Source organism: Sesamum indicum, linkage group LG5, assembly GCF_026168435.1.
Source record: "Sesamum indicum cultivar Baizhima isolate 11 linkage group LG5, ASM2616843v1, whole genome shotgun sequence".
Lineage (NCBI taxonomy): Eukaryota > Viridiplantae > Streptophyta > Magnoliopsida > Lamiales > Pedaliaceae > Sesamum > Sesamum indicum.
The window spans coordinates 1,458,657-1,485,643 of record NC_142661.1 but is presented as its reverse complement, the minus strand read 5'-3'; the positions used below and the strand labels follow the sequence as shown (position 1 = coordinate 1,485,643).

The window sequence follows — 26,987 nt, the reverse complement described above, 5'->3', positions numbered from 1 at the left end:
TTACATGACTAGATTATATGCAAATTTCATCTTGCATGTTTTGCGTTTTAATGTTTTATTCATTTATCTTTCTAGAATAACAAATGTCCTGTACTTTTTTAATTTTTTGTGATTTTGGTCCTTAATTCAATTGTCGGAACTTGCAAATATTACCATAAATATACACTGCACGTGCTTCTTCTTCTTCTTCTTTTATTTTTTAAAAATAATTTGGTGCTTTTGTTCCCATTGGCCAAATTCTATTAGAACGAAAGTAAATTTCATCATGTATCTTTTGTATTTTAGCATTTTAGTTTATCTTTTTAGAATAGTAAATAGATTCTGTAAAGTTTAATTTTTTGTGATTTTAATTCATTAAATTAATTATTAGGAACAAAAAGCCATAAAAAAGCACATGCACATTGTTTTCCTGCAAACATTTACAAACTCCTGCCGACTAAAAAATTAAAACTGCAAAAATTTAAAAAAAACAAGACATATTTACTAACCTAGAAACATAAAAGACCAAAGCACTAAAATACAAAACATGAAAATTGCATATACTCATTACAGGACCTATAAAAACCTTGTAAAATGTGCTGTAATGTACCTAAGACTTCTCTAGAATTTCTCCACTAGACAAAATATCTCTTCTAATTTTATTCTATCCATAACATAGAATTTATCAAAATTTAGGCTATCCGAACTTCGTCCTGATTATAGCAAATTATGACACTGAATGAGAAGAAACCACTATACCTACCAAGGACTTAAAATTTTCAGTGGAGCTTCCATTTTCAGCAACCGCCCTGGAAGCAGATTCTCCGAGTTTCCCAATATGCTCCCTCATTTTCTTCCCTTCTTTAGTCAGAACAAGATCCAAAGCTGCTACCGTACCAGATTTCGTGAATGCGCCGCCCTCCACGCCCACTCCGATTCCCCATACGTCCTCCACCAGCCGCCTGTTTATCATCTGATCGCCGAAAAATGGCCGGCAAATCATGGGCACGCGGCCCGTGATGCTCTCCATCACTGAGTTCCACCCACAATGAGTGATGAAAACACCGACGGAAGAATGCGCCAAGACTTGCAGCTGAGGAGCCCACTGCACGATTTTTCCTGTAGATTTGGTTCGTTCTGAGAATCCTTCTAATAAATGCCTCTTCGAATTATCTCTGAATGACCAAAGATATGGAATCTGTTTTTCTTCTAGGGCCTCCGCCAGAGCCACCAGCTCCGGTGGCGGCGGCGTCAGCATTGTGCCGAAGCTGAGGTAGGCTACGGAGGCGGGGGCCTGGTTGCTCAGCCAGGATAGGCAGCCGCCTTGGTCGTCGCTAGGCGGCGTTGGTGATGTCAGGGAAGAAAAAGGGCCGACGTTGAGAACTTTCTGAAGTTTCAATTTGAGATCATCTTCTATGATGGGTTCGATTCCGGCGAAAGAGTTGAGCACAAGAGCGGCGGCGCGCGGTAGTGCGAGTGACATGTCGTATAGGAGGCGGGAAAATGGCCTGTCTAAATGCAGCAGTTCTTGGGGTAAATCACTGACACGTATAGCTGACATTCCTGGAAGAAAATCAAGTGTCTGGTCCTGATCTTTTGTATTGCCTGCACCATTATGATAGTCAATTTATTGATATACCAGAAATACATTCAAGTTAGCATTATCGAAAATTCCAACAGGATTTAATCAATTAAAAGACAAATATATTATATTTGATTAAATTTCACTTCACATCCTATATGTGATTAAATCCCGTATGATAGTTAGTAAATATATTTTAAAATGAGGTATAATTTAAAATGATTTTGAGTACGCACTTAAGCAATTATACAAAAAATCGTTCATAAGTATGAGTTTATTTAAGACAGAATGTGTACAATGACATCCCAAAAATCGGTACAAATAGGAACAGTTTTGTTATTTTATTAATATTATATTACTAAAACTTTTCTAAATAAAGTACAACGACTATAATTCAAAAGACAAAAAATCGTTCCTAAGTCCGGTCCAATGACCACTGTAAATTGTAAAATAACAGTTACTTTTTAACGGCTAAGTAAGTGGTCCAGTACCCATTCCAAAGCACGTTCCAATTTTTTCTATATATATATTCTTTTCTTTCCATTTAATTTCAGTATCTTCTTCCATTCTTCTTATTTTTCTCTCTATTTCCTCAATCTCTCTTGATTTTTTTATCTTTCACTATTCCACTAATATTTTTATACTCTTGTTCGTCAATATCTCTCGAATTTTCGTTAATATTTAAAGTTATTTTGATCAAGTAACAACTTTAACCCATTATTTGTTAATTGATTATATTTGTTATAATTTTATCAATTAAATTTAATATTATAATATATATATATATATGTGTGTGTGTGTGTGTGTGTGTAGAACTCATCATGTTAAGGTAGTTGAGGAGATGAATGTATGAGATGAACCTGCCGAGTAGGGTGGGTTTTACTCCGGAGTTTGAGGATGGTGTTGCTACATTTATAGAATGGGCCAAGTCTCAACATGCATATATGGACGGTGAGAACATTAATTTTTCTTGTCGAAAGTGCAAAAATGAAGTTTTTAAAACCCCGGATGAGATAAATTTTGACTTGTATATGAAAGATTTTATGTCGAAGTATTATAATTGGACTTCTTATGGCGAGGAGAGTGTGTGGGAGTATTTTGAGGTTGTCACTGTGGTCCTTTTGCAGGAGGAGCAAACTTCCGTTTCTCATGAGGAGGAGAGTACTAGTATACACTGGGGGACGCAACTGGATTAGGAGCAAAAGATAGTTTTGGATGCCACCGGGCCAACTTTTTGGTATTCTAATTATAACCAGGATAGTGTGCTTCATGATGGTATGAGGTCATGTCCTATCGATTGCCGGGCCTAATTCATATTATAATGGGGGCCCCAATAATTATGTGTTTAGGCTGACAGATCAATTTCATGATATAGTGCATGTTACCAAGCAACCATTGTGGAATAGTTGCACCCAATCTCAATTGAAAACTGTTGCTGAGTTGGTGAATATCAAGGCCGAGGGCCATATTTCTCAGCATATATATGATCGAAATATCCCAATAAGCTGATCATATATTGACCCACGACCACACCTTCCCCATGGATTACAATAGTACGAAGAAGTTGATAAGAGTCCTGGATTTACCTGTTGAGAAAAGTGATGCATGTAATAATGGTTGCATATTGTATTGGAAGAACGACATTGATTTAGACTACTACAAGTTTTGTGGAGAAGTTAGGTACAAGCTGACCAGGGAGCGAAATGATGTTGCATGCCAACCATCAGACGTAGGAGGGATCCATGTGTCATCCATTTGATGTAGAGCTATGGAGACATTTTGACCGGATATATCCTGATTTTGCAACAGACTCGTAATGTTATATTGAGTTTGTGTGCAGATGGGTTTGCACTGCATGGGCACTACGGTCGTTCGTACTCATGTTGGCTTGTTATACTTACGCCGTACAATCTCCCACCAGGAATATACATGAATTTTGAGTATATGTTCCTGATGAAAGTATTCACTAAGAATAGAGTAGAAAGAAAGGTTGCACGATCATGATTGATGGGAAAACAAATTCACGATTGGGTTGAAGAGTTTAGTCCTAGGGTTGAAGTACCGTTGTCACTCCCAGACGGGTATGATAGCAAGCATAAGTGGACGAAGAAAAGTATCTTCTAGGTGCTCGTGTACTGGTCGACGCATTTGATATGACAAAATCTTGACATGCACATTAAGAAGAATGTGTTTGACAATATATTCAATACTGTGATGGATATAAAGAAAAAGACGATGGATAATCTGAATGCATGGAATGACCTAAAGATCATATGTACAAACTAGAGCTTGGGGTAGACGAAAAGCCGAATGTGATGCCCAAAGCTGTATATACCCTGCCAAGGAGCAGAAGAGGAGGATATGTGAATGGATTAGTCATCTTAAGTTTCTTGATGGTTACACATCTAATTTGACTAGTTGTGTCAACATGAAGGAGATTGAGGCTACACGACATGAAAAGCCATGATTGTCACGTATTCATGCAAAAGTTGATCCTGATAGCTTTCCGTGAAATCTTCCTAAACCTATGTGGAGTGCTTTGACAGAGGTAAGCCTTTTATTCCAAATTTTATGTTTGACGACGCTAGATGTAAATAAGGTACAAGAATTGGAAGCTAATGTCGCAACCATCTTGTGCAACCTTGAGAAAATATTTCTGCCAGCTTTTTCTTCAACTCACTGGAGCATCTAATTGTTTACTTGCCATATGAAGTAGGGGTGGGCGAACGGGTCGGGTTTTTCGGATCCCGACCCGACCCGATCGGCTAAAGGCTAAATGGATCGAGTTTCTCGGATTTTTTTACGATTTCGGGTAACCCGAAACCCAACTATGTCCAATCGTTTGATTTCGGATATTCAATCACCACCCGAAAAATCCGATTGGGTACCCGATTGAGAGAAGGGCAAAAAGGGGTACAATTGAGAGATCGGGTATTCCAAGCAAAAGAATCTCAGAAACCCTTCTAGTTTTAGCCGCTGCTACCCGTTTCTACTTCCTTGCTAGCTGCTACTGCCGTTGTTGCTGCCAAAGAATCTCAGAAAACCCTTCTAGTTCTAGCTGCTGCTACCCGTTTCTACTTCCTTGCTAGTTGCTACTGTCGTTGTTGCTGCCGTTGCTGCTGTATTTGAGCTCTAAGGTGAGATTGGCAATCAATAAAAACTCAATCTTTGCTCAAAATTCCACGCTATTTATTGATTTACTTTGGGCTCTTTTTGTTTATGATCCATTTTTTGTTTCTTGATTGATTGGTTGATTTTCTTGATTATGTGTATTGGGTTTTATGTGGGTTTTAGTTTTAGTTGTGTTTGGCTCTGAATTTTGGGGTTCTACAGTCGATCATTGATGTAATCAAGATTTTTTGAGGTTTGGTTGATTTTGATCATGGTTTTAAAGATGTGGGCTTTTCTTCATTGTTCTTCAACCTAATCACTGTCTGCTACTGTCTACTGCATTAACTTGTGTGTTTCTATTGTTTGAGTCTTCAGTTTTGCCTTAGAACTCTCTGTTGATGTAGAATCTTATGTTTTGTTCAACATGATTTGGATGCAATTCAAATTTAACTAGCTTGAGAACCAGTTGTTTTACAGTGTCTTTTTTGCAAATTATTATTAATCGATGATATGGTATAGTAGTTAATGTAAGCTTCTGTTGATTTTGCATCTAGTTTAGCTGCTATGGATAGTTGAATATTATTGCTTCTATTGACATAATTCGTAGTGAATTCTGAGAACTCTGATTTTAACTCTTCTTCATTGCTAATATTTCTCAAAATTCTGATTTTAGCATATGTCTAGCATATGAACTAGTTATGAGAGAAGTAACTAGTTAATTTTTAGCATAATTTTAACATATATCTCAAAAGTCAAAACTCTAATTTTTGACAAGGTAATAGAACGGTAGAACCTTATTGTGTAATGTTACATTTTTAATTTATTTGACTTTCTCTAATAGTTTTTCCACTTTGTATGTTTAATGCTTGACAAGTCGAGGACTCGAGGATGAAAATGTGATATGAGCTGATTGCTTTTTCAGTCTGTAGGCATTACGATTTAGGAGGCCTTAGCTTTATTGTTGTTACTGAAATAATTTTAAAAAATATCTGATAATTTATGGATGTGACTGAACTCTTTTTTTTGGGTATTTATGTAAAGTTTTAAGTATTTGTGTTCATAAGTTACATTTTAGACTTACATGGATTTACTTTAGTGAATGAAGTTTATTTTGAAAAATTCATTTTTTGAAGCTGACAAAACCTGAACCCGACTGTCGGGTTATGGATGTGACTGAACTCTTTTTTTGGGTATTTATGTAAAGTTTTAAGTATTTGTGTTCATAAGTTACATTTTAGACTTACATGGATTTACTTTAGTGAATGAAGTTTATTTTGAAAAATTCATTTTTTGAAGCTGACAAAACCTGAACCCGACTGTCGGGTACCCGAACCCGACGGGTACCCGATTTGTCGGGTATCCGACTCAGTCGGGTTCCGGTTCGGGTTCATTTTTTTCCAACCCGACATGTCGGGTACCCGACCCGAATTATGAAGCGCCTATAGGAGGGCTTTTGCAATACAGGAGGATGTATCCATTTGAGAGGTTAGTACATGGGTTATTTTAGTTTTTTGAAATAGTTCTAGTGTCATTTGGTTTCTTATAAATATTCAGTTATTAGATTTCTTCGAGAGTTAAAAATGAAGGTAAAAAACAAAGCACATGTCAAGGTGTCAATTGTAGAGGCTTACCTTATAGAAGAAATCGGTTTATTCACTTTGAGCTGCATATTCTTTGCAAACTGAATAGGCCACATAGAAATGACGAGCTCTATATGAGCGAAACTCGTATCCAACTGTCTATTTTCAACTACCGTGGCCGAGATAGTGGTGCATCAAAGAAAAGATGGCTCAATTGATCAGAACGCTACATAATCGAGATGTACATATTGACCAGCTGTGAAGTAATCAAGCCATACTACAAGTGTAAAGATACCAATATAGTTTATTCACATTGTTATTTTGGACTTTAACCTATGTATTAATACGTATGTGAACAGGTCCTTTTTGAATGAAATTTACGAGCACCACCATTCAGAGGACCGCAATTATTGAGCTAGTAGCTACTAAATTCAAGAATTGATTCAAATATCGTGTAAGTTGTGTCTTTTCAATTATGTCTTTTGAGTTGTGCTACGATTGTAATTTTTCAATATATGATTTCTCTAATATGTGCAACACATGTAAAATCTAAATTGAGTTACACGGACAACGAGTTTCTGAAGTTGTATTATTGGGGTCCTACAGTTGAGGTCAGAACATTCCTGTATTATTTTGTAAATGGTTATAATTTTCACACTGAACTTCATAGCATAGGCAAGTCTACTATGAACTGTAGGTTGTGTGTCAAAAGCTCATTGTATACAGACACAGACATTGACTTCTATGTGATTCTCGAAGAGATAATTTAGTTAGATTATCACTTATTCCAAACATGCAGATCATTCTGTTTAGGTTTCGTTGGGTCAATCCAGTGAGAGGTATGAAGGTACATCATCATTATCACCTCGTTGATATAAACTTCAAGAAAGTATACCAGAAGAACGAACTGTTCATCCTGGCGCAATAAGCAGTAAAGTCTACTACACGGTGTACCCTAACATGAAAAGAGATAAAGTGGACTGAATGACTGTCTGCAAATAAAACGTCGTCGTTTAGGTTGTTTTAGCACGGATTTAGGAACACTTAAATCATTAAACTACCGTGCCAAATTGATGTGCAAGGAACACTAATCCATAGCACATAAAACAACATCGTTCTATTAGTTAGGAATGGTCTTTGGAACGATTTTTTTAAAAGTGACCGTTCCAAAATTTTATACATATTGGACACTTTGCAGATTTTTTTTGTTTCTTCCCCACTCTCTCCCTCATTCTGTTTCTCTCTTTCCTCGTCAGGTTACTGTTCGCCTTCTTCACTGCCTCCGCCATTCGCCCTATTGTGTAATTTATGCAATTATTGTGTATTGTATCATGTTGTATAAATTATTGTATAGTTGTGTAATTCATATAACTCTTGTGGTTTTTCATTAATATTATTATTTACATAATAATGTCAACAATAATAAAATTAGGTTACAATTTCCAATAATAAGATTATTTACGTAACAATGTCAATAATCATAACCTTTAAGCTAATATTTCAAATGATAATGTTATTTACATAATAATGCCAATAACCCCAAAATTAGGCTAGTATTCCCAATAATAATTTATTTATATAATAATATCAATAATCACAAAATTTAGGCTAACATTCTCAATAATAATGTTATTTACATAATGTCAATAATCACAAAATTAGATCAATATTTGCAATAATAATATTATTTACATAATAATGTCAATAATAAAAAAATTTAGGCTAATATTTGCAATAGTAATATTATTTACATAATAATGTCAATAATCACAGCATTATCTTAATATTCCCAATAATAATATTATTAGCATAATAATGTCAACAATCACAAAATTAGACTAATATTCTTAATAATAACATTATTTACATAATTATGTCAATAATCACAATCTTAGGCTAATATTTCCAATAAGAGTCATTAAAAATGTATAGTTTCTTTGTACCTATGTACAGATGGATCAAGCATGTTTTAAGCTTCTTTAGCCCATCAAGTGAATTTTTTCCTGTAGAATTAGTCAGGTTTATTCATTTTTATTTGTCAAAAAAAGACAATGTTGGTAGAAAAAAATGGCTAAACTTGAGTAGTATTTAATAAAAAGTTCATGTGATATGTTAAAGAAGCTAAAAACAATGGTTGACATCTTTGTATATGTGCACAAAGAAACTATGTCCATATATATTTAAATAATTAATGAGTACAATAATTATAAATTCAACATAAATTATTGAATTAGGGCAATCTTTTCAACAATTACAAAAACTAATATTTACTATAATATGGATAGATTATGTCTAGTGGTGTACGCCTCCTGTACCAAGTGGTCGTGGCCCGCCACTTCCCGCAGCACCATCTGATGCTTCTTAGGCTAGGAAAATAGTATTTTGACCAACCCAACCATCTGATACGGTCAGACCGTCAGCCTCCCACAGACTCCAGATGATGCTGGACCATCTGGTGTGCCACCGGCAGTTGAGGAGGCCGGACAACAGTATGCCACAGTAGTTGTTGCTCCACCACCACCATCAGCGCGCCAATATATCAGCCGCGATGATGCGAGGTAAATTTTTTTGTGAATATTTTTTAGTATTATTTTATCTTAACAAAAACTAATTAATATGTGCTTTCAAATCTGATCGCCACTTCTATGAGCGCATCAATGTGGTAGTGCGAGGACACTTTCCCCACCAATATTTCTGGTTCGAGAGATGAAGGTAATATAATTCAAATTAATTTTGTATTATCTTATAATCTAAATTGTTTAATGAACTTTACTAATGTTTTGTTTAATTTTCTTATTGTAGATGACCTACTCGTGGGATTGTGACAATGAGTCCATGTTTCGAGTCTTCCACATGTGGACCGAAAAGTACATCCGGAAGACATTCTCCATCGCCAATCGAGCCTAGTGAAGCCACTTTGACTGGACAATGACGTATGGCTCTAGCTCCAGGCGTATTGGGCCGGGAAGACTTCCACCAGGAGTCCTCGAAGAATAAGACGAATCGAGCGACGAACCCCATGGTGTCCTCGATTGTGTACTGCGGGGGATCTTCCTCTATTGGCATGCACAAGAGGAAGTTGGTAAGTACATAACAATACTTTTATATGTTTATCATTATTTTATACATATTATGTTAACTGTTTTATTCTTCTACAGGAAGTAGAGCTTGGTCGGCCACTCAAACAGATGGAGTTGTTTGCTAGATGCTACAAGAAGAAGGAGGAGGGAGACTGGAGTGGGCTGAGGGCAGCTGAGGTAGCAGTAAGTACCTTACTAATATTATCTCTTTTAAATAATTCTTGGTTAAAGATACTAATAATTTTGCTTATTTTGCAAGAGACGTTCTAGAAGCTGATAGAGAAGCCTACGACTAATGACCACCATACCCACGACAATTAAGAGGCTTTGGTGGCGATGACCGAGCAGCAGATGTGGTTGGATGCAGTTGGAGGCAAGAATAAGGACGGTATACTCGGCCTTGGTTCAAAGGCCCACTTCTTCAGCCGAACCTACACATCACCATCGCTACCCCACCGACATCGCTACCTCCATGACCTCCATGGAGGACCGCATCGGCCGGCTCGAGATGAAGATGGTCAACATGATGGCCATGATGAGGGAGATGCAGATCAGCTCCTTAACTGCGGGACCGTCACATGATTAGGTTCTTTTTTTTTTTTTCAAATTTTTGTAATCGAATAATATTTTTTTTAATTATTCATGTTTCATAATGTTTGTTACTTTTTATTATTTCATATTTATTCAATTATTTATTTTTATATAATTAATTAAAATTTTATTAATTAGTTTAATTATTTATCAAAATATATAAATTAAATTGTTTATTAAAATTTATTATATTAATTAAATTATTTTTTTATAATTTATTTTATAGTAATTAATTTATAAAATTTTTATTATAACATAAAAATTAGGAACGATTTTAGTAATTGTAAATAAAATGTTACAAATGTAAACAAATGGCAGTTCCTAATACCATTCTTAAACAGTTCTAAATAAATATTCCTAAATAGTATTGATTGTTCCTAATGCTATTGCTAAAACAGTTTAAATATGTGTTCCTAAATAAGATTGATCGTTCTTAAATAAGAATGACCGTTCTTAATACTATTACTAATATAATTTTAAATACGTATTCCTAAATAAGATTGACCGTTCCTAAAACCATTGCTAAAACAGTTTTAAATATGTATTCCTAAATAAGATTAACAATTCCTAATACCTTTGCTAAAACAGTTTTAAATACGTATTCCTAAATAAGATTGATCATTCCTAAAACAATTATAGAAGACTATTCCAAATAAAAATTTGACTGTGCCTAATACTATTGCAAAGACTAACAAACAAACTATTCCAATTACCGTTCCTAAATATATCACAAATACAAAAAAAAAAAGTTCTAAAGTCAGGCATGAGTACTACAAAGACCGCTCCAAAAGTAACCCCGAAATAGATAATATAACATTTTCAAATGTCATCCAATCCATTCCAACTAAAAAAAAGAAACTTTTTTTTTTTACACAAATTCAATATTAGGAACGATCACCAACAATGTGTTACAGTGGTAGTGCCAAATTGGAAAAGTCCTTTATTATTTGTTCCTAAATATCTATAAGCCGTCTAAAAGGATGAAAGGTGAATTGTTCCAAAATTTGATTCAAATTAATTCCATCAATCCGTTCTAAAGGGAAAAAAGAAATCGTTTCTAAATTCATCCCAAATCCCACTTTTTTTTCTTTTTCGTTTTTTTATAATGTACTACTATATTAAGTCAAATAGACATTATACGTACAAGCCATTCACCAAGTGAACTAATACACATAATAAGCTGATGACATGTAATAAATAAAGAATCCTAAAATTATACAGAATTAATGATTTTTTCTAGGGGACACAAAATTAATGAATTACAAAGATATTTAATTGTCAATCTTGTAAATAAAATCTTTAAAATGCCATCCTCCTAACATAAAGGGCACAAAATGCAATATAATCATTTTACGTGGCTTAATCAACAAAATTTCAATTTAAAAAGTTCTAATTTCATCCAAGCCAGCAACTTCAATAGTGTTAGAGAAATTCTATGGGCGTAGCCTTGAAATTGCACAAAATTAATGAATTATGAATGTTTAATTGATAGCCATGTAACTACGATTCTTAAAATGATATTCCCTAACACATAGAAAAGTAAATACAATTTAACCTATTATATTTATTATGTAATGATTCAATCCAATCAGATTTATTCTAAACTACTTGATATCTCGAACAAAATGAATCCGAGATATTTTCTGTATGAATTGAGTTGAGCTAATCATATGATAGATTAATCAGTACTTCTGATATAACTTATTGAATTTTGATTTTATCTGCAGAGTATATATTCGAAATAATAATTAGACGATGTCAATCACCAAAAACCACTCACCATTTTCCTTGAATTTGCTATGGATCAAATCGGTGTACATATGAAGAGAAACGGGCGTAGGACCTGAAGTCCAAAACGCCACCCAAGGGATCCCCATTTCCTCCGCCATCTCCACCGAAAACCACAAGAAAGCGTCCGTCAACAGGCACGTCGCCTTCATTCCCGTCTCTCCCACGACGTCTTCCAAACGTTTCCTGAAATTCTCTGGTGTGGCTTTGATGAACATCTCAATGGCCTCCATGGGATTGCCCGAGAAGACGTGGCCATCGGGCGCCCCGTCATCCACATCGTAAGCTTTTACGTTGTTATAGACATGCAGGTTCGCCTTTGACAAAACCCTCTGGTTGGATCTCGTTGTGTTGAAGTAGGAAAAATGGGTGCCGGGTGAGGCCGTGGCCAGCCGTTGGATGAGGTGGAGGAGAGGCGTCGGGTGGGAGCCAAACGGGAATGCAAAGGCGACCACATGGGGCGTGTTTTTTTGTGCGGACATGTTTGGCCCCGGTTATGATCAAATGAGAGTCTATATTGATGTTGGTGTTTTTTCACTCGATATGCATTATACGGTTCAACGACCATCTTTGTTTCTTGCTATTTGTAGAAAGGGGAGAGGGATGGAGAGAATTGTAGGTTGATTTTTGCCTACAACGTTGGCAATCGAAGACTAGGAAATATAGAATGGAAAAATTTATATATACCTAAATATGAGCAAGTTTGATTGCTAATATCAATGTTGCGGGAAAAGTGATATTTTAGTCCGCTAAGTATGCCTAATTTTAAATTTAGTCCGATAATTATGTCCATTTTTGTTTAGGTCCAGTAACTTAAGAAATTTTAGTCTTTTGACAGATTTTCGGACAATTTTACCCCTATGCAATTTTTGAAAGGCAGTTTAGTCCATATGCACTCATAGGGGTAAAATTGTTCGAAAATCTGCCATAGGACTAAAAGTAAGCAATTTCGTAAGTTATTGGATCTAAATAAAGATGGACATAGTTATCGGACTAAAATTAAAATTAAACATATTTAGCGGACTAAAATAATACTTTTTCGTCAATATTGCTGTAATACCTCGACGCTTACTAAGGCATTCCAATGTATTTATTACAAGTTGGTGGTCAAAATTTGAACTAAATTTTCTACTCTAAATTTTATTTTATCTTCTATTCTATTTAATATGTATACGATACATGTATAAAATTTTTAAAATTAGCTCACAATTTAACCAGTCATATTTATCGTAAACACACATACGCATATGTATGTATAGCTTAATTTATTTCATTTATTTATGAATGGAACAAATTCTTTAAATTCAGTATAGGCATAAAATATCAAATAATTAACTATATATTCATCTTAATTCATTAATACCATAGTAATAATAGATTCATATCTAGTATACAAATGCATTTACTATAATGTTACCCATATAAAGTTTGGTTGAACCAAATCACAAATTGTAATATACTTATTACGTGATTTGTCATTTTTTTTTAACTGTACGTTAATAACAGGACAAGTGTATTCTAGCAAGTACTTACCATATAATTGACTGAAATTCGATCAAACCGATATGGATTAAAATTTTCCAATTATCAATATGGCCTCTCACCTATATAATTCCCCGGAGGATAGTAATTACAAGTCATGAACACATCTCCGCTGTCGCAAACAACGCGAGCACACCCGATTTTCTGCGTAGTTTTCCACACAATCTGCGTGTAATGCCCGCACTGCTGCCCGTAGGCACAGCTGTTGCTGCTGTAGGTATAATACTTCTCCTCATCAGCCCACGCACTCACTGCGTCCATCGGCGTCCAGGTCGTCCCGCTGCCCCAGTATATGTTCTCCCCCAGCTTGAAATCGCCCTCCGGGAACGAGTGCATCAGCTCGCAGTCCGCCTGCCGCTCCCCGGCCCACCATCGCGCGTAGTTGGCCAGCTGAGAATCCCACATCAGGGGCAGCTCCCTCTTTCTTGCCCGCACCAGGTTGTGTCCGTACAAGAACTGTACAGCCTCCCCCATGCAATGCCAGCAGAGCTGTTTTGAGATTCTGTATACAGTTTCGTTGTCGGGCAGTTGATCTGCCGTCGCGGCGGTTGCTAGCGGCGGCAGTGGCGGTTCTGACAGTGCTAAGTGGCGGTTGCTTTGGATGGTTGTGAAAATTGTGAGCAGAAGCAGCATGCTGGGCTTCATATTTCCAAAGCTGTAGCTGGAACTTTGGACCGTGGCAAGTAGCAAAAGTAGCCCTGGTACTAGCATTTATTTATATAACTATATATATATATATATATATATATATATGAATTTGAGACTTTAGTTGATCAAAGAAACTTGAGCAATTATATTTGTGGTGTACATTTTACAGCCAATATAAAATTTAAATTATTGTTTTATTTATATTTTATTTAATATAAATACATTAAGCATATTTAATTTAATTTGACAGGATCCAATCATATAACATTACACTAGTGATTAATTAGTATAAAATTTATATAAAAAAAAATCAATCACACGACAATATATATAAAAAAAAGATAATATTAGCGATTAAACAAAAATCAAGCGATAATATGAATTTAGTGTTTTTTTTGTCGGTATAATTAATTTCATAGTTAATTTTAATAGTAATAATTATTTTTTTTAAAATTATCACCAGTTGAAATTAGTTACAAATAAGAGTTCCACATAAAGTTGTCATTTAATGGCGTACACATATAGTAATTACTATATAAATAATGATAAATAATTATTATCACTATAAATAAGAAAGTTCAATACATTTTGCCCTCTACTTTACAGGATTTGTGTGAATAAATGTGTCGAATTTTCTCAATTTTGAAATTATCTTTAAAATTCAGTAAAGTATAAGATTAAATGTATGAATTTTTTTATTTTAAAATTTTCATAAAATAGAAGACATTAACCTCATATCCTATTAGGACTAAAAGAATGATTTCAGCCTGAATTAGGACAAAAATTTGGAATTTCCAGCAATAATTGGTAACATGGGGAGATGTAGAAGATAATGAAAGTGCATGATTGGGGAGAATTAATGGAGGGAGCATGCATGTTATGTGGGGCAAAGGAGGCGAATCATGAGGTGGAAATGGATGGTGTTGGATAGACAGCATGGGGTGAAGATGAGGAAATTAAGGTCCCATGTTGCAAGAGACAACAGAGAGGTTATCAATTAGAATTAGGTCTCGTGACAGACACCGGCACCGGCACCGGCTGTGGTGATGACTGAGTCCCGTGAACTGCTGTAGGACCCATTCCTGATACGTGGCTCGTTGGAGTTGTCGTCGTTTTGTTCATATCTGCTACGTCGTTTAAAATATCGAATTCACACTTGTTTGTTCTTACACCCCAAAGAACGCTGTCCTTGGCGTCTTATGACATGTGAATCCAGTCCAGTCGCATGGACTGGCTTTAAAGTGTTGAAATTTATAATCACATTCACTATAGTTTGGTCTACTTACAAATATATTTTATTAGATTCTAAATCATAATTATCTCGATAGAGGTTTATAAAATATTACCAACACAATTGAGAAAGTGTAAAAATACTTAAATATCCTCTGATCGAGGTCGAGTAGTCAAAGATGATCCTTTGAATTTGTAGAAAATAAATTTGAAATCAACACATATGTTATGTTTGCTGCGATTTGTCCCAATATAAACACTCCGATCATCAAATCAGTTACTGTCTATAGGTCATTTAAATAAGTAAAATAAATAAAGTTTAACTACTGAGGTTTTTTTTTGGCACTACGAAAATGTCCTTGTATTTATAAATTATACTAAACCTCAAGGGGTGTGAATGCAATTCACCTTGATATATAAGATAATCTATGCAATATTTAATGGACAAAAGTGGCTAGTTTAGCAAAAACCAAATATTATATTTAAGTATAAAATATGTGAGATCATAACATTTAACCCCCTTAATATTTTAAAAACATTACAATTTGGTCCAGAAGGCGTTTTTGTTCGAAAAGTTGGTAAAATCATAGTCAAATTTTTATCAGAGATTTTTTGGGATTTTTAGTCCTATGTCACTTTAAAAAATAAGTTGGATGACATGTTGGATGTAATTATATTATATGAATTATTATAATTTATAAAAGTAAAATTATTATTTAAAAAAATAATAATAAAAACCCTCCACCCCCACTCCACTCGCCCCTGCTCCTCCTCCCCTGCCTGCCTCCCCCCCCCCCCCCCCAACCCCCCTGTTGCCCCCTGGGAGACACCGTCGCTCAGAGATCGAGGGCGACGTCGTCGACCATTGCACCGTTGCCCTTATTGGGCGACGACGTGAGGGGGTGACGGAGGGTGTGGCCGCGGTGAAGCTGCCGCTATTTCTTTTTTTAATTTTTTTTAACTAATTTAATTATATTTTAAAAATAATATTATATTAAAAATATTAATATAATTATAATTACATATAAAATAATATTTTATTATTAATTATTATCTTAAAATTTTAAATTATATATATTATATCATATATATAATTGGGTGCAACATTAAAATGGGAGAAATTTGGGAAAAATCATAAATATATATATATATATATATATATATATATATATAATTTCCAAACCCCTACTTGTAGTCAACGCGCTTGTATCACAATCTCTGGTTTTGGGGGGTTTTTTGAATTTTTTTTTCATATCATAAGGGGTGTAATTGATATTTAATTTTTTATAGAATTTTTTTTAACATTTCCAATATCAAGGGGGGTCATTAAATTTTTCCCTAATTTTTAATCTAACTGGAATGCATTTATAATTATATGAAATCTCAAAGGGTGTTAATATAATTTATCCTTTATCGATATTATCCTCGTTCTTCTACGACAGAAAGAAAAAATATATATTAGATAAAAACATGCCCTTATAATGGCAAGATCTCGCCTAATTTGCCCTCCAAAATTAGGTTGATTATTTGTTTTAACAGTTGAGCTAACATATGATACTCAGGCGGATGAAAACTAAAAATTTTGGATACCAAGTCTGATAACTTGGATATCTGGGGTTCCGTAACTAAAAAAGGGGTATATTTTAGGTAGGAAAGATGACTACTTTTTATTTTCTCTACGAGGAGTAAAAAGTATTGGAATTTTCAGCCAAAAATATGAGTGGCTTAGGGGAGAAGTGCAATTTTTGTCCTGTAACTTAAAGAGGTGATAATTTTAGTCCTATTTTAATTAATTTTCATAATTTAGTCATATAATTTTGAAACTTTGACAATTTTAGTCCCATTTGACGAAAAGTCCTAATTTTAAAGGTTATGCGCCTGATATATATATATATATATATATATGCGGTTTTTTGGCCAAAAATGACCAAAATTGCTATCCTTTAAGTTACTGATATGGGAAGAAAAATAAGTCAAGATATATTCAATACCTCCTATTAATGAGAGGCTTGATCAATGCAAAGTCAAAGATTTGATTATAGTTATGGCACGTAGCATGGTACGTATTATAATTATAATCTTATTAAACATTTAAATAAAATAGTAATTTTCGTTTGTTCTCGTTAATTCCTATTTAAATTATTTGTCTCCCTCTTCTTCTTCATTAAAACATGAAATTCTTTTTTTTTTTTTCCCTTTTTTCTAACTATTTTCCCTGATTTTTTTTGGGTTTATATTCACTTACATAAATTTTGATTAAAAGAAGTACGTATAGTGTTTAGAGAACACTTTCAATGTGACTTGCACATGACTTAATTTAATTATAATTTTAGCCTTATAATTTAAAGGTTAGCTATTTTTTTTTTTTTTTTTTTGCATGAATTGATTAATAGAATTAAAATTATAATTTAATTGGGTCATGTGTAGGTCATATATAATTTTTTAACTAAATTGTCCTGAAAAATGACTAAAATTCACAACATCTACAGTCGCATGGTTAAATTTATTTATTTGAATATATTACGTAACTATTGAAACTCCTAAAAATAATATATATATAAAATTTTGAAAGTTCAAATTTAAAATTAAAAGATCATAATGCAAAAATTCACTTTTCAAATTTAAATATTTAATAAATATAAATTAAATCAAATTTAATTATATATTATTAATTAAATTAAATTATTGTTTATATTCATTTTAGAGAAAATATTAGTTAAGTATCAAAATACATAAAAAAAAATTTGAATAAAATTTTAAGTTATATTATTTATTATAATAATATTTAGGGTAATATGCAACCATCTCTCCTGATATTTGGCCTAATTATAAATACCTTCTCGTTATTTGAAAAATTACAAATACCCGTTTAATTTAACATTCATATAACAACGAGTCAATTTCATTAGATTTTCCTCCAAATTTTGTGATGAATGGACCAAAATCCTTTTGAATTATAAATTATAATTTTATATATTTTTTATAATTTTATAAAATATTTTTATGAACTAATTTTCTTTATATTATTTATTTTACCTACACTCAATTTTTTTTTAATTTTCAAATATTTTTTGTTCCTTCAAAAAAATCAACAAGGGTAAAATAGTAATGCCCACTTCACCATCTAGGGGCAACATAATTATCTTTCTTTGAGGGGGATATTTGTAATATTTCAAACAAGAAGGAGGTGTTCGTAATTATATCCAATCCCAGGGGAGGTAGTTGTAATTTATCCTAATATTTAGAGTAAAATTACAATTTACTTAAATTAAAATTTTAATCCCTTTTAAATTATTTTTATTTTCTTAAAATAATTAAATTATTCTATGTCGGCGACCGCCTTGCTGCCAGCCATGGAACACCGTCACCGAACTTGGGCGACAGTGCCAAGGTGACAACGATCACCCATTTCTTCCTTGGGAGATCGTCGTCGCCTAGGTGCTGAGTGACATTGCCCCCGTCCCCGATCTAAGCCCCATGAGGGCGACTTCGCCCATTGATCTAGGTGACGGAAGCAATATTGCTTGCTGATTTTAGCGACGGTGGTAGCCCAAAGGAGTGGAATCGGTTATCGAGGTCAGGTTGTGGCCCCCTTCTGCAGTACGTAGCAATTGAAGGGGGCAACAATGAGGTTGCTCCCTTCTGCAAGAGCGATGGCGCACAGACGGCGGCAATGACAGTGGAACCGTGCTATAGATATACACATTTTTTTTTTGTATAATTTGGAAGTATTTAAATTTTAATCTATTTTATTTGTATATAAATATATATATGTGTAAAATATAATAAACACTATATTGAATAAAAAATATATATAAGGTATATATATGTTTTTCCTCCCCGATCCACCTTTCTGCCGACCATGGTTCAAAGTCGCAGTATCAACGATAATAGGTATTGCTCACATTGATCGCATCATATCAAAATATTATCGAACGATAAAAATAAATATATTACAATGTTCGAAAAATTTTTAAAAAAAAATTGAGTATCATAAATTACTACATAATATTAAAAATCAAGTTTTTTTTTATCACTTCACACATTGATAAAATTAATCATATATAGAAGCGCTAAAAAAATTTAAACATAAATATGTTACTTGTCAAGCTAATGTCAAGTATGACCTTTTTGAACGTTTGTATAGGAACATCAAGAAACGAAACTTAGATTCATATTTAACTCAATACAGAAACTGATTGTCCGAATTGAATTCTTGGCAAAGGCTTAATATACATGATGCATGAACTATAATAATATACTGTTGAAACGTAAAGTAAGAAAAACAATCGAAGAAAAGGTAATTTGGGAGAAGAAAGAGTTCTCCATTTCTGTAGAAAAATATCTGTAAGTTTCTGTTACAGAGAAAACGATGACCTCTCTGCCTTATATACAAGCTATGCCAGCTAACTACCCAAGTAACAAACTAACAGTATTTGTGATGAGTTGGCCTAATGAGGGAGCAAATAAATGACATAGCATGACACATAAGTAATACAGAAAAGAATGGAAAGAAAAACGTGTTCCTGTAATGCGATTTTCTACGCCTCATCCAGCATTCAACAAATCAACATCTTCATCCTCTCAGGCCTCTGTTTCTGAAGCTGCTGTTGCTGCTGCTGAAGCTGGAGATTACTAACTTCAACAGCCCCCCCACAAGTGGGACAGGGTTCGAAAGAAACCAGTCCCAACTTGGAGATGAGGGACAAGAATGATTTCAGTGGCAAAGACTTCATAAAAACATCGGCTAGCTGCATAAGACCAGGAACAAATGAAGGAGAAACAAAACCATCCTTGTAAGCATCTCGGACAAGATGGCAGTCCAATTCGATGTGTTTCATACGCTCGTGAAATATAAGATTCGCCAGAATGTGCAAGGTGACCTTGTTGTCACAAAACAAATCAATTGGCAGTGAAACTGAAATGTTCAGATTAGAAAGAATATAGGATATCCACCGAAGCTCACAAACAGTCGAGGTTAAACTTCTGTATTCGGATTCAGCAGTAGACCGAGAAACAGAGGACTGTTTCTTGGTTTTCCAAGACACCAATGCATCCCCTAGAAAGATGCAATATCCCGTAAGTCAACATCTAGAGTCTAGGCAAGACGCCCAATCCGCGTCACAAAAGGCACAAAGGTTGAATGATGCAGCTGCTGGAAAAAAGAGGCCTTTCGAAGGAGATCCCTTAAGATATTGGACTACATGTAAAGCTGCTTTCCAGTGGGAGTCACATGGCTGGTTTAAGTACTGACTAAGTTGTTGCACCGAGTAGGAGATATCCGGTCTAGTGAATCCGAGATAAAGCAAACGTCCAACCAATCTTCTGTAAGAATCAGGACGTGGAAGAGGAGAACCAGAACCAGCTGCTAGTTTTAAGCCAGGAGGAAAAGGACTGGAAGCAGATTTCGCCCGAGTTAGACCAGTGTCGTTAACAATGTCCAGTACATACTTATGCTGTGCCACATAGAGACCTGAAGAACCACGAGCGATTTCAAGCCCGAGGAAATACCGTGAGTCTCCTATGTCTTTAATGGTGAACAATTTATGGAGATACTGTTTAACTTGGTTAATATCATCAAGTGAGGGGCCTGTGATGAGAATGTCGTCCACATAGACGAGCAAAGCCATGAGGCCTGAGGATGATGGCTTAACAAAAAAGCAGTGGTCATGAACGGATTGAGAGAAACCATAAGCTGTGAGCTTCGAAGTGAACTCGGCATTCCACTGGCGCGAAGCCTGTTTGAGACCATATAAAGATCATTGTAACTTGCACACCATGTTAGGAGCAATAGTGTAACCTTCAGGAGGAATCATGAATATGTCTTCATCAAGATATCCATGGAGAAATGCGTTGTTAATATCCAACTGTTGGATAGGCCAAGCGTAAGCAGCTGCAACGGAAAGGAATATGCGTACAGTTACACACTTCGCCACCGGTGAAAAACTATCCGTGTAGTCGATACCTTCAACTTGATTGAAGCCCTTAGCAACCAAACGTGCCTTGTACCTCTCCACCGTTCCATCTGCACGAAGTTTAGTTTTAAACACCCACTTGCACCCAATCGCACGTTTACCTGGTGGCAGAGGTGAGAGTTTCCAAGTATGATTAGCTTCCAAAGCTTGTATCTTCTTTTTCATGGCTTCCCTCCACTCCTCGTGTTGGACAGCCTCCGAGAAAGAGTTGGGCTCCTGCAAAACAAACAAGGAAGCTACAAAGGATATGTATGCGGGTGTGTTGGAATGTAACAGAGATGGATGTTGTGTGGAACAAACAAAGTCGTTTAAGTAAGAGGGAAACTATGAAGTTCTAGTGGAACGTCTAAGTAAAGGGACTGCATTAGGAGGATGTTCAGAAGATGATGTAGATGACTCAAAAGAAGGTATCAAGACAGATGGAGCTTCTTGAGAAGGAACATAGACATTACTGGAAGTTGACACTACAGGAAGGGGACAGGGTAAAGATAGATTTTGTGAAACAGTGGTGGAAAAAGGGTACTTATCCTCGTAGAAATGTACGTCTCTGGACACAATGACTTGATTATTGTCCATGTCAAACAACCCCTTCTGTGTCATGGTATAACCCAAAAGAACACATTTAAAGGCCCTAGGGCGGAATTTGGACTTATGAGGCAGGACATTAGTAGCATAGCACAAGCTCCCAAAAAATACAAAGGTGATGATAAGTGGGGGAACGACCAGTTAATAATTCAAAAGGTGTTTTCCAATGAAGAATTCTGGAAGGTGTCCTATTGATCAAATAGGTGGCAGTGAGTATGGAATCACCCCAAAACTTAAGGGGCATTGAGGCATGGAATAACAAAGCTCTGGCTACGTCAAGAAGTTGTCTGTGCTTACGTTCTATCCTGCCGTTTTGTTGGGGGGTATACGTGCAGGAGGTCTGATGAATGATGCCATTCTGACGACAAAGTGTTAAACATTCATTATTCAAAAATTTAGAACCATTGTCCGTTCTGATCGTTTTAACATCCTTAAAGTACTGAGTTCTAACCATAGAAAGAAAGGATTTGAGAATAGAGGTAACTTGAGACTTTTGTTTTAAGAGATATGTCCAAAGTGACCGAGAGTAATCGTCTAGGATAGTTAGAATATAGCTGCAATTGGATATGGTATAGGTTGTGTAAGGTCCCCAAACGTTTAAGTGTATCAAATCAAAGGGAGTTTTGGACTGAGATTCGCTAGAATGGAAAGGTGTTCTAGTTTGTTTAGCTTTATGACATACTTCACACGGTTCAACAGACGTAGTCCTAGAATAATTAGGAAGTGAGATGTGTTTCGTAACAGGTAATGGAGTATGCCCCAATCTGTAGTGCCAAGTTTGAGTATTACAACGAACATCAGAAGAAGCATTACAAAGTACAGAAGATGAAGGAATAAGATTGCATGACATTTGTCTAACAGTATATAGATTTCTGGATATATGTCCTTCAATCAAGGTTGCTTTACTCACTTGGTCCTGCAAGAAACATTTTGAATTAGTGAATTGAAAGATAAAGGGAGTGGTGCGACATAGCAGACTGACGGATAACAGATTGACTGAGAAAGAAGGAAGATACAGAACTTGATTAAGAGTGATGTGTTCGTTTAGATGAATAATGCCAATATATGTGGTTGTTTTGTATGTACCATCAGGTAAATGGATTTGTTTAGGCTGTGTAGGAACAGTATATGAATGAAACAAATGCAAATTGGCACAAATATGGTTTGTAGCTCCCGTGTCTATTATCCAAAAATCCGTATCAATCCCTGAGTGAGGCATTACCTGCAAATTCAATGTCGTCATGGCAGGCAAAGTTTGAATAATTGCTGATAGTATCGCTGACTGCATTGTTCTTCTGCATAAGTTCAATCAAATCAGCCATTAACTCTGTCATCTGCTTAGTTTCATTAGTATCTACAGATGTATGTTTCTCAGAGGTTGTAGCAGCAGCAAAAGACTTAATGTTCACCCCTTTCTTCTTCTTAGCAGCTAAAGACTTGTACCAATCTGGCACGTCGTGATTTTGGAAGCAAGCATCCGTCGTATGTCCAGTCCTGCGACAATGTGCACAAGTCAAGCTTCGTTTATCCACATACAGTTTTCTCTTGTTTTGAAATCTGTCACCTCCATCCTTCCTACTATCCTTAAACATGAACTGATAAGCCATATGTTGAGAAGTTGTAGCCGTTTCAGTGTGCACTAGCCTCTGTTTCTCAACTTCAAAGAGCATAGAAAATGCTCCTCCTCTCACTATCAAAGGTCTCATGTAAACCCATGAGGAACTGCATTAGTTGTACATGTTCGTTACGTTCCTCTATTGCCTTGTTTATCCCACACGCGCAACATCCACAACTGCATTTAGGATTGGGTGCTAGACTCAATAGTTCATTCCAAAATTTCTTTAGCTTAGTAACATAGGCCGTTAAGGACAGATCATGCTGTGTAATCGAGGCAATCTGGCGCTGGATTTGGTATATCATCGGTCCATTGCTCCTACCATATCGCCCTTGTATCTCCAGCCAAAGCTCTCGCGATGTAGCAACATACATGAAGGACTCAACGATCTCCTTGGAAATAGAGTTCCACAATCAGGAAGTCACCATGAGATCCACACGACGCCATTGCTCAAAGGTTGGTGATCTTACTGCCGGCCTTGGAAATGAGCCATCTATGAAGCCAAGCTTCATTTTTGTTCCTAAAGCCACATAAACAAAACGGCTCCATGGTAAAAAGTTTGTGCCATCCAGTGGAGTGGAGGACAATGCCAAACTGGAAGGATGGATGTATAACGCCTCGCGTTCTAGCTGCTCTGTAGCAGCTCTGTTACCTGGATTCAAATCTGCAATCTCTCACCAATTTTGCATTTTCTTCCTGGTATGTATCCTAGAGACCTTCATATAGAAGGCTCTGATACCATGTTGAAACGTAAAGTAAGAAAAACAATCGAAAAAAGGTAATTTGGGAGAAGAAAGAGTTCTCCATTTCTGTATAAAAATATTTGTAAGTTTCTGTTACAGAGAAAACGATGACCTCTCTGCCCTATATACAAGCTATGCCAGCTAACTACCCAAGTAACAAACTAACAGTATTTGTGATGAGTTGGCCCAATGAGGGAGCGAATAAATGACACAGCATGACACATAAGTAATACAGAAAAGAAAGGAAAGAAAAACGTGTTCCTGTAATGTGATTTTTTGCGCCTCATCCAGCATCCAACAAATCAACATCTTCATCCTCCTCAGGCCTCTGTTTCTGAAGCTGCTGCTGCTGAAGCTGGAGATTACTAACTTCAACATATACACCATTCTCAAATTCATACAGTCATCTCAACCATTACACACTAAAAAAAATTATTATTAGCTACAATATTAGTGATTATGATTCAAAGTCATGGTAAACGATTACAATTATGATTAAATAAAATTTTTGCAAACTATTGTCAAAATATTTGTCATGACTTTTAACCATGATAAATATTTTAGGCACCATCACAAAAACCACGGCCAACAACCATTGCGTAACCGTGGTCAATAACTATTTTAATTACAACTATTTATTATTACCTGTGGCAATTAACCGTAGTAATGCTATAATTCATAATCGCTCCAATAATATCTAATATTATCAACGATATAAAATCGAATTTGAGCGAAAATAACATTGTATCGGTGATAATATCAGCCAATTCTGCTTCTCCATGACGGCTTCCAACGCCAGCCACCACCTCCCACTGCCCACCTTCTTCATCCCAAAAAAAAAAAAAAAAAACAAACTTCCTCCCCCAACACCTTTGCCACTCCTTGCCATCTTCATCCATAAAAAACCCTACATTTGATACATATACACCTTATAACATATCAAAACCCCCTATCAAAAAATTTAAGACAAATCTCGATTTCTCATACTATACACGAAGCTTGAAGAAAGCAACCATGATGGTTGATTTACTCAAAATATGTAATAAAAAGTCCGCCACGGTTGTTGGGTGAATTTGAGTGGAGTGAGGGGCAAATATGAGAAATAAACCACTGTTGAGGGGACTAAATGGGGAACTAAATATTAATCATGGTTCAATGGGCCGCTCCCCTTATCCTGTGCCTCCAAAATTTGTTTGATTCAATCATCTTTTTATCACAATTAATTACAGACCAATCACATTACTATCGAATTTGAGTTAAATAAGTAAACAAAAAATAGACTTTTACAAATTGGGATATCAAGCCCAATCTTTTGAAGTAAAGGAGGTCGTAGTGTATATATACATAATTATATAGATAAATAAAAAAATATATTTTAAATTATTTAAAATTTGGACCGTTCATTTTTTAACTACTGAAAATTTATGACTATTATAAGAATGGAATAACCAGAAATTGAGTAAAAAATTTAACGTCGTTAAGCATAATTAACGAAAGAGGAGTGTCCATTATTTTAAAAAATACGGGAGATTTTTTGTTTATTATTTTAATATAGAAAATTTTCAACTGAATTTTAAAAAAATAAGGGGATTTATGCAATTTATCCTTTTAAAAAATAAGTAAAATTATAATTCATACTCTGCAAGAACAATTTGGTTTGATTTATCATAAAAAAATAGATAAAACTTAATGGCCACTAATGTATTAGTTTGATTACCGAATTATCGTTAGAATTAAGAGATATTAATACTTATCATTATTTCAAATTTTAAAAACGCCCGTTATCCTAAATAAATATGATTTTTTTCCCCCAATATGTGATAAAATTTAAGAAAGTCGCTGACTTCAAACCGAGGAACAATATGTGCCAAATGTTGCAAACTGGATTGATCAGTCTAATTTCATGTGTATTTCATGATTTTATTTTAAAACAATAAATTATTAAAAAATATGATTTTAAAATATATAAGTTACTCAAACTATTTATCTGCAATATAGCATGCTTAGCTACATCACATATGAACTGTTGCAAGAAATGTATAAATAAAATGTCCTACAAATGAGCAATTCAAAGTGTATTAACCAAAAAAAACATAAAATTCTTCTAATCCACTATAATACACGGACACTTTGAAAATTACCCGATGCAGTATCGGACACGCGGATGGCGTGTCTGAAAATTTAAAAAAAAAGAAAAAAAAAGGATACAACATGGTTTAGAGGAGTGTGAGACGCGTTTTGGATTTTTTTTTTATAATTTCAAAAAGTTTGTGTTATATTTAAAAAAAAAAAAAAAGAATTGTGAGCTTAATAAAAAATTAACTCATTCATCTCAAACTAAAGTTTTGAAAAAAAAAATTACTAAAAATTTGGGAGATGGTCATGATGATTTAGTTAATTTTAATATTAAAATTTTTTCACGTACTTTTAAGATAAATTGATTTTGTATATTTTTGAAGTCATATTTGGTTAAAAATATAGATGTAAGACATGCTTATTTTATATTTTATCTTCAGTTTGTGTATATTGCATATTTTAATTTTATGAAAATTTGAGAATATATATAATAAAAATATATATTATTTGTAGCCGTGTCAGTGCCGAGTCATGTTATATTTTCTATATTTTCGTATCTCCATGTTCATATTGTATTGTATCCGTATCATCATATCCGTGTCCATGCATTATAGCTAATACATAATCGTCATTTTACATAAATTTGAGAACCAAATTAAAGCTATTGATGGGTCCAACTTGAAGTGGATTTTATAACTTGAAGAGGCTTATTTATTAAAAGGGAAAAGTATTATTTTAGTCCGTTAAATATGCCTAATTTTAATTTTAGTCCGATAACTATGTCCATTTTTGTTTAGGTCCAATAACTTATGAAATTGCTTACTTTTAGTCCTCTGGTAGATTTTCGAATAACTTTACCCCT

The 26,987-nt window shown here is 34.7% G+C and overlaps 2 protein-coding genes across 3 annotated transcripts; both read right to left on the bottom strand.

Moving 5' to 3' along the window:
- Positions 1–493: 493 nt before the first annotated feature.
- Positions 494–13,075, bottom strand: LOC105162857 (flavonol 3-O-glucosyltransferase F3GT2). Of its 2 annotated transcripts, none has more exons than XM_011081011.3 (2): positions 11,704–13,075; positions 494–1,584 (listed from the first exon to the last, which is right to left on the bottom strand). In XM_011081011.3, the coding sequence occupies exons 1-2, from the start codon at positions 12,191–12,193 to the stop codon at positions 707–709; spliced, it is 1,368 nt and encodes a 455-aa protein (XP_011079313.1). In that variant the 5' UTR covers positions 12,194–13,075; the 3' UTR covers positions 494–706. The 2 variants fall into 2 exon arrangements, 1 of the variants encoding a protein (XP_011079313.1); XR_016065594.1 differs by lacking the exon at positions 494–1,584 and adding an exon at positions 9,459–9,895 and having other exon boundaries at positions 11,704–11,844.
- Positions 13,076–13,227: 152 nt separating this feature from the next.
- Positions 13,228–13,969, bottom strand: LOC105162858 (pathogenesis-related protein PR-1). Its single transcript, XM_011081012.3, has one exon. It carries the CDS (start codon positions 13,962–13,964, stop codon positions 13,299–13,301), a length of 666 nt encoding a protein of 221 aa, XP_011079314.2. The 5' UTR covers positions 13,965–13,969; the 3' UTR covers positions 13,228–13,298.
- Positions 13,970–26,987: the final 13,018 nt, after the last annotated feature.

Bases quoted from the DNA above. Each gene is read 5' to 3' on its own strand.
- LOC105162858 (XM_011081012.3), bottom strand. From the start codon at position 13,964: ATGCTAGTACCAGGGCTACTTTTGCTACTTGCCACGGTCCAAAGTTCC.
- LOC105162857 (XM_011081011.3), bottom strand. From the start codon at position 12,193: ATGTCCGCACAAAAAAACACGCCCCATGTGGTCGCCTTTGCATTCCCG. The intron at 1,585-11,703 runs GTGAGTGGTTTT...ATAATGGTGCAG, and splicing joins TAGCAAATTCAAGGAAAATG to GCAATACAAAAGATCAGGAC.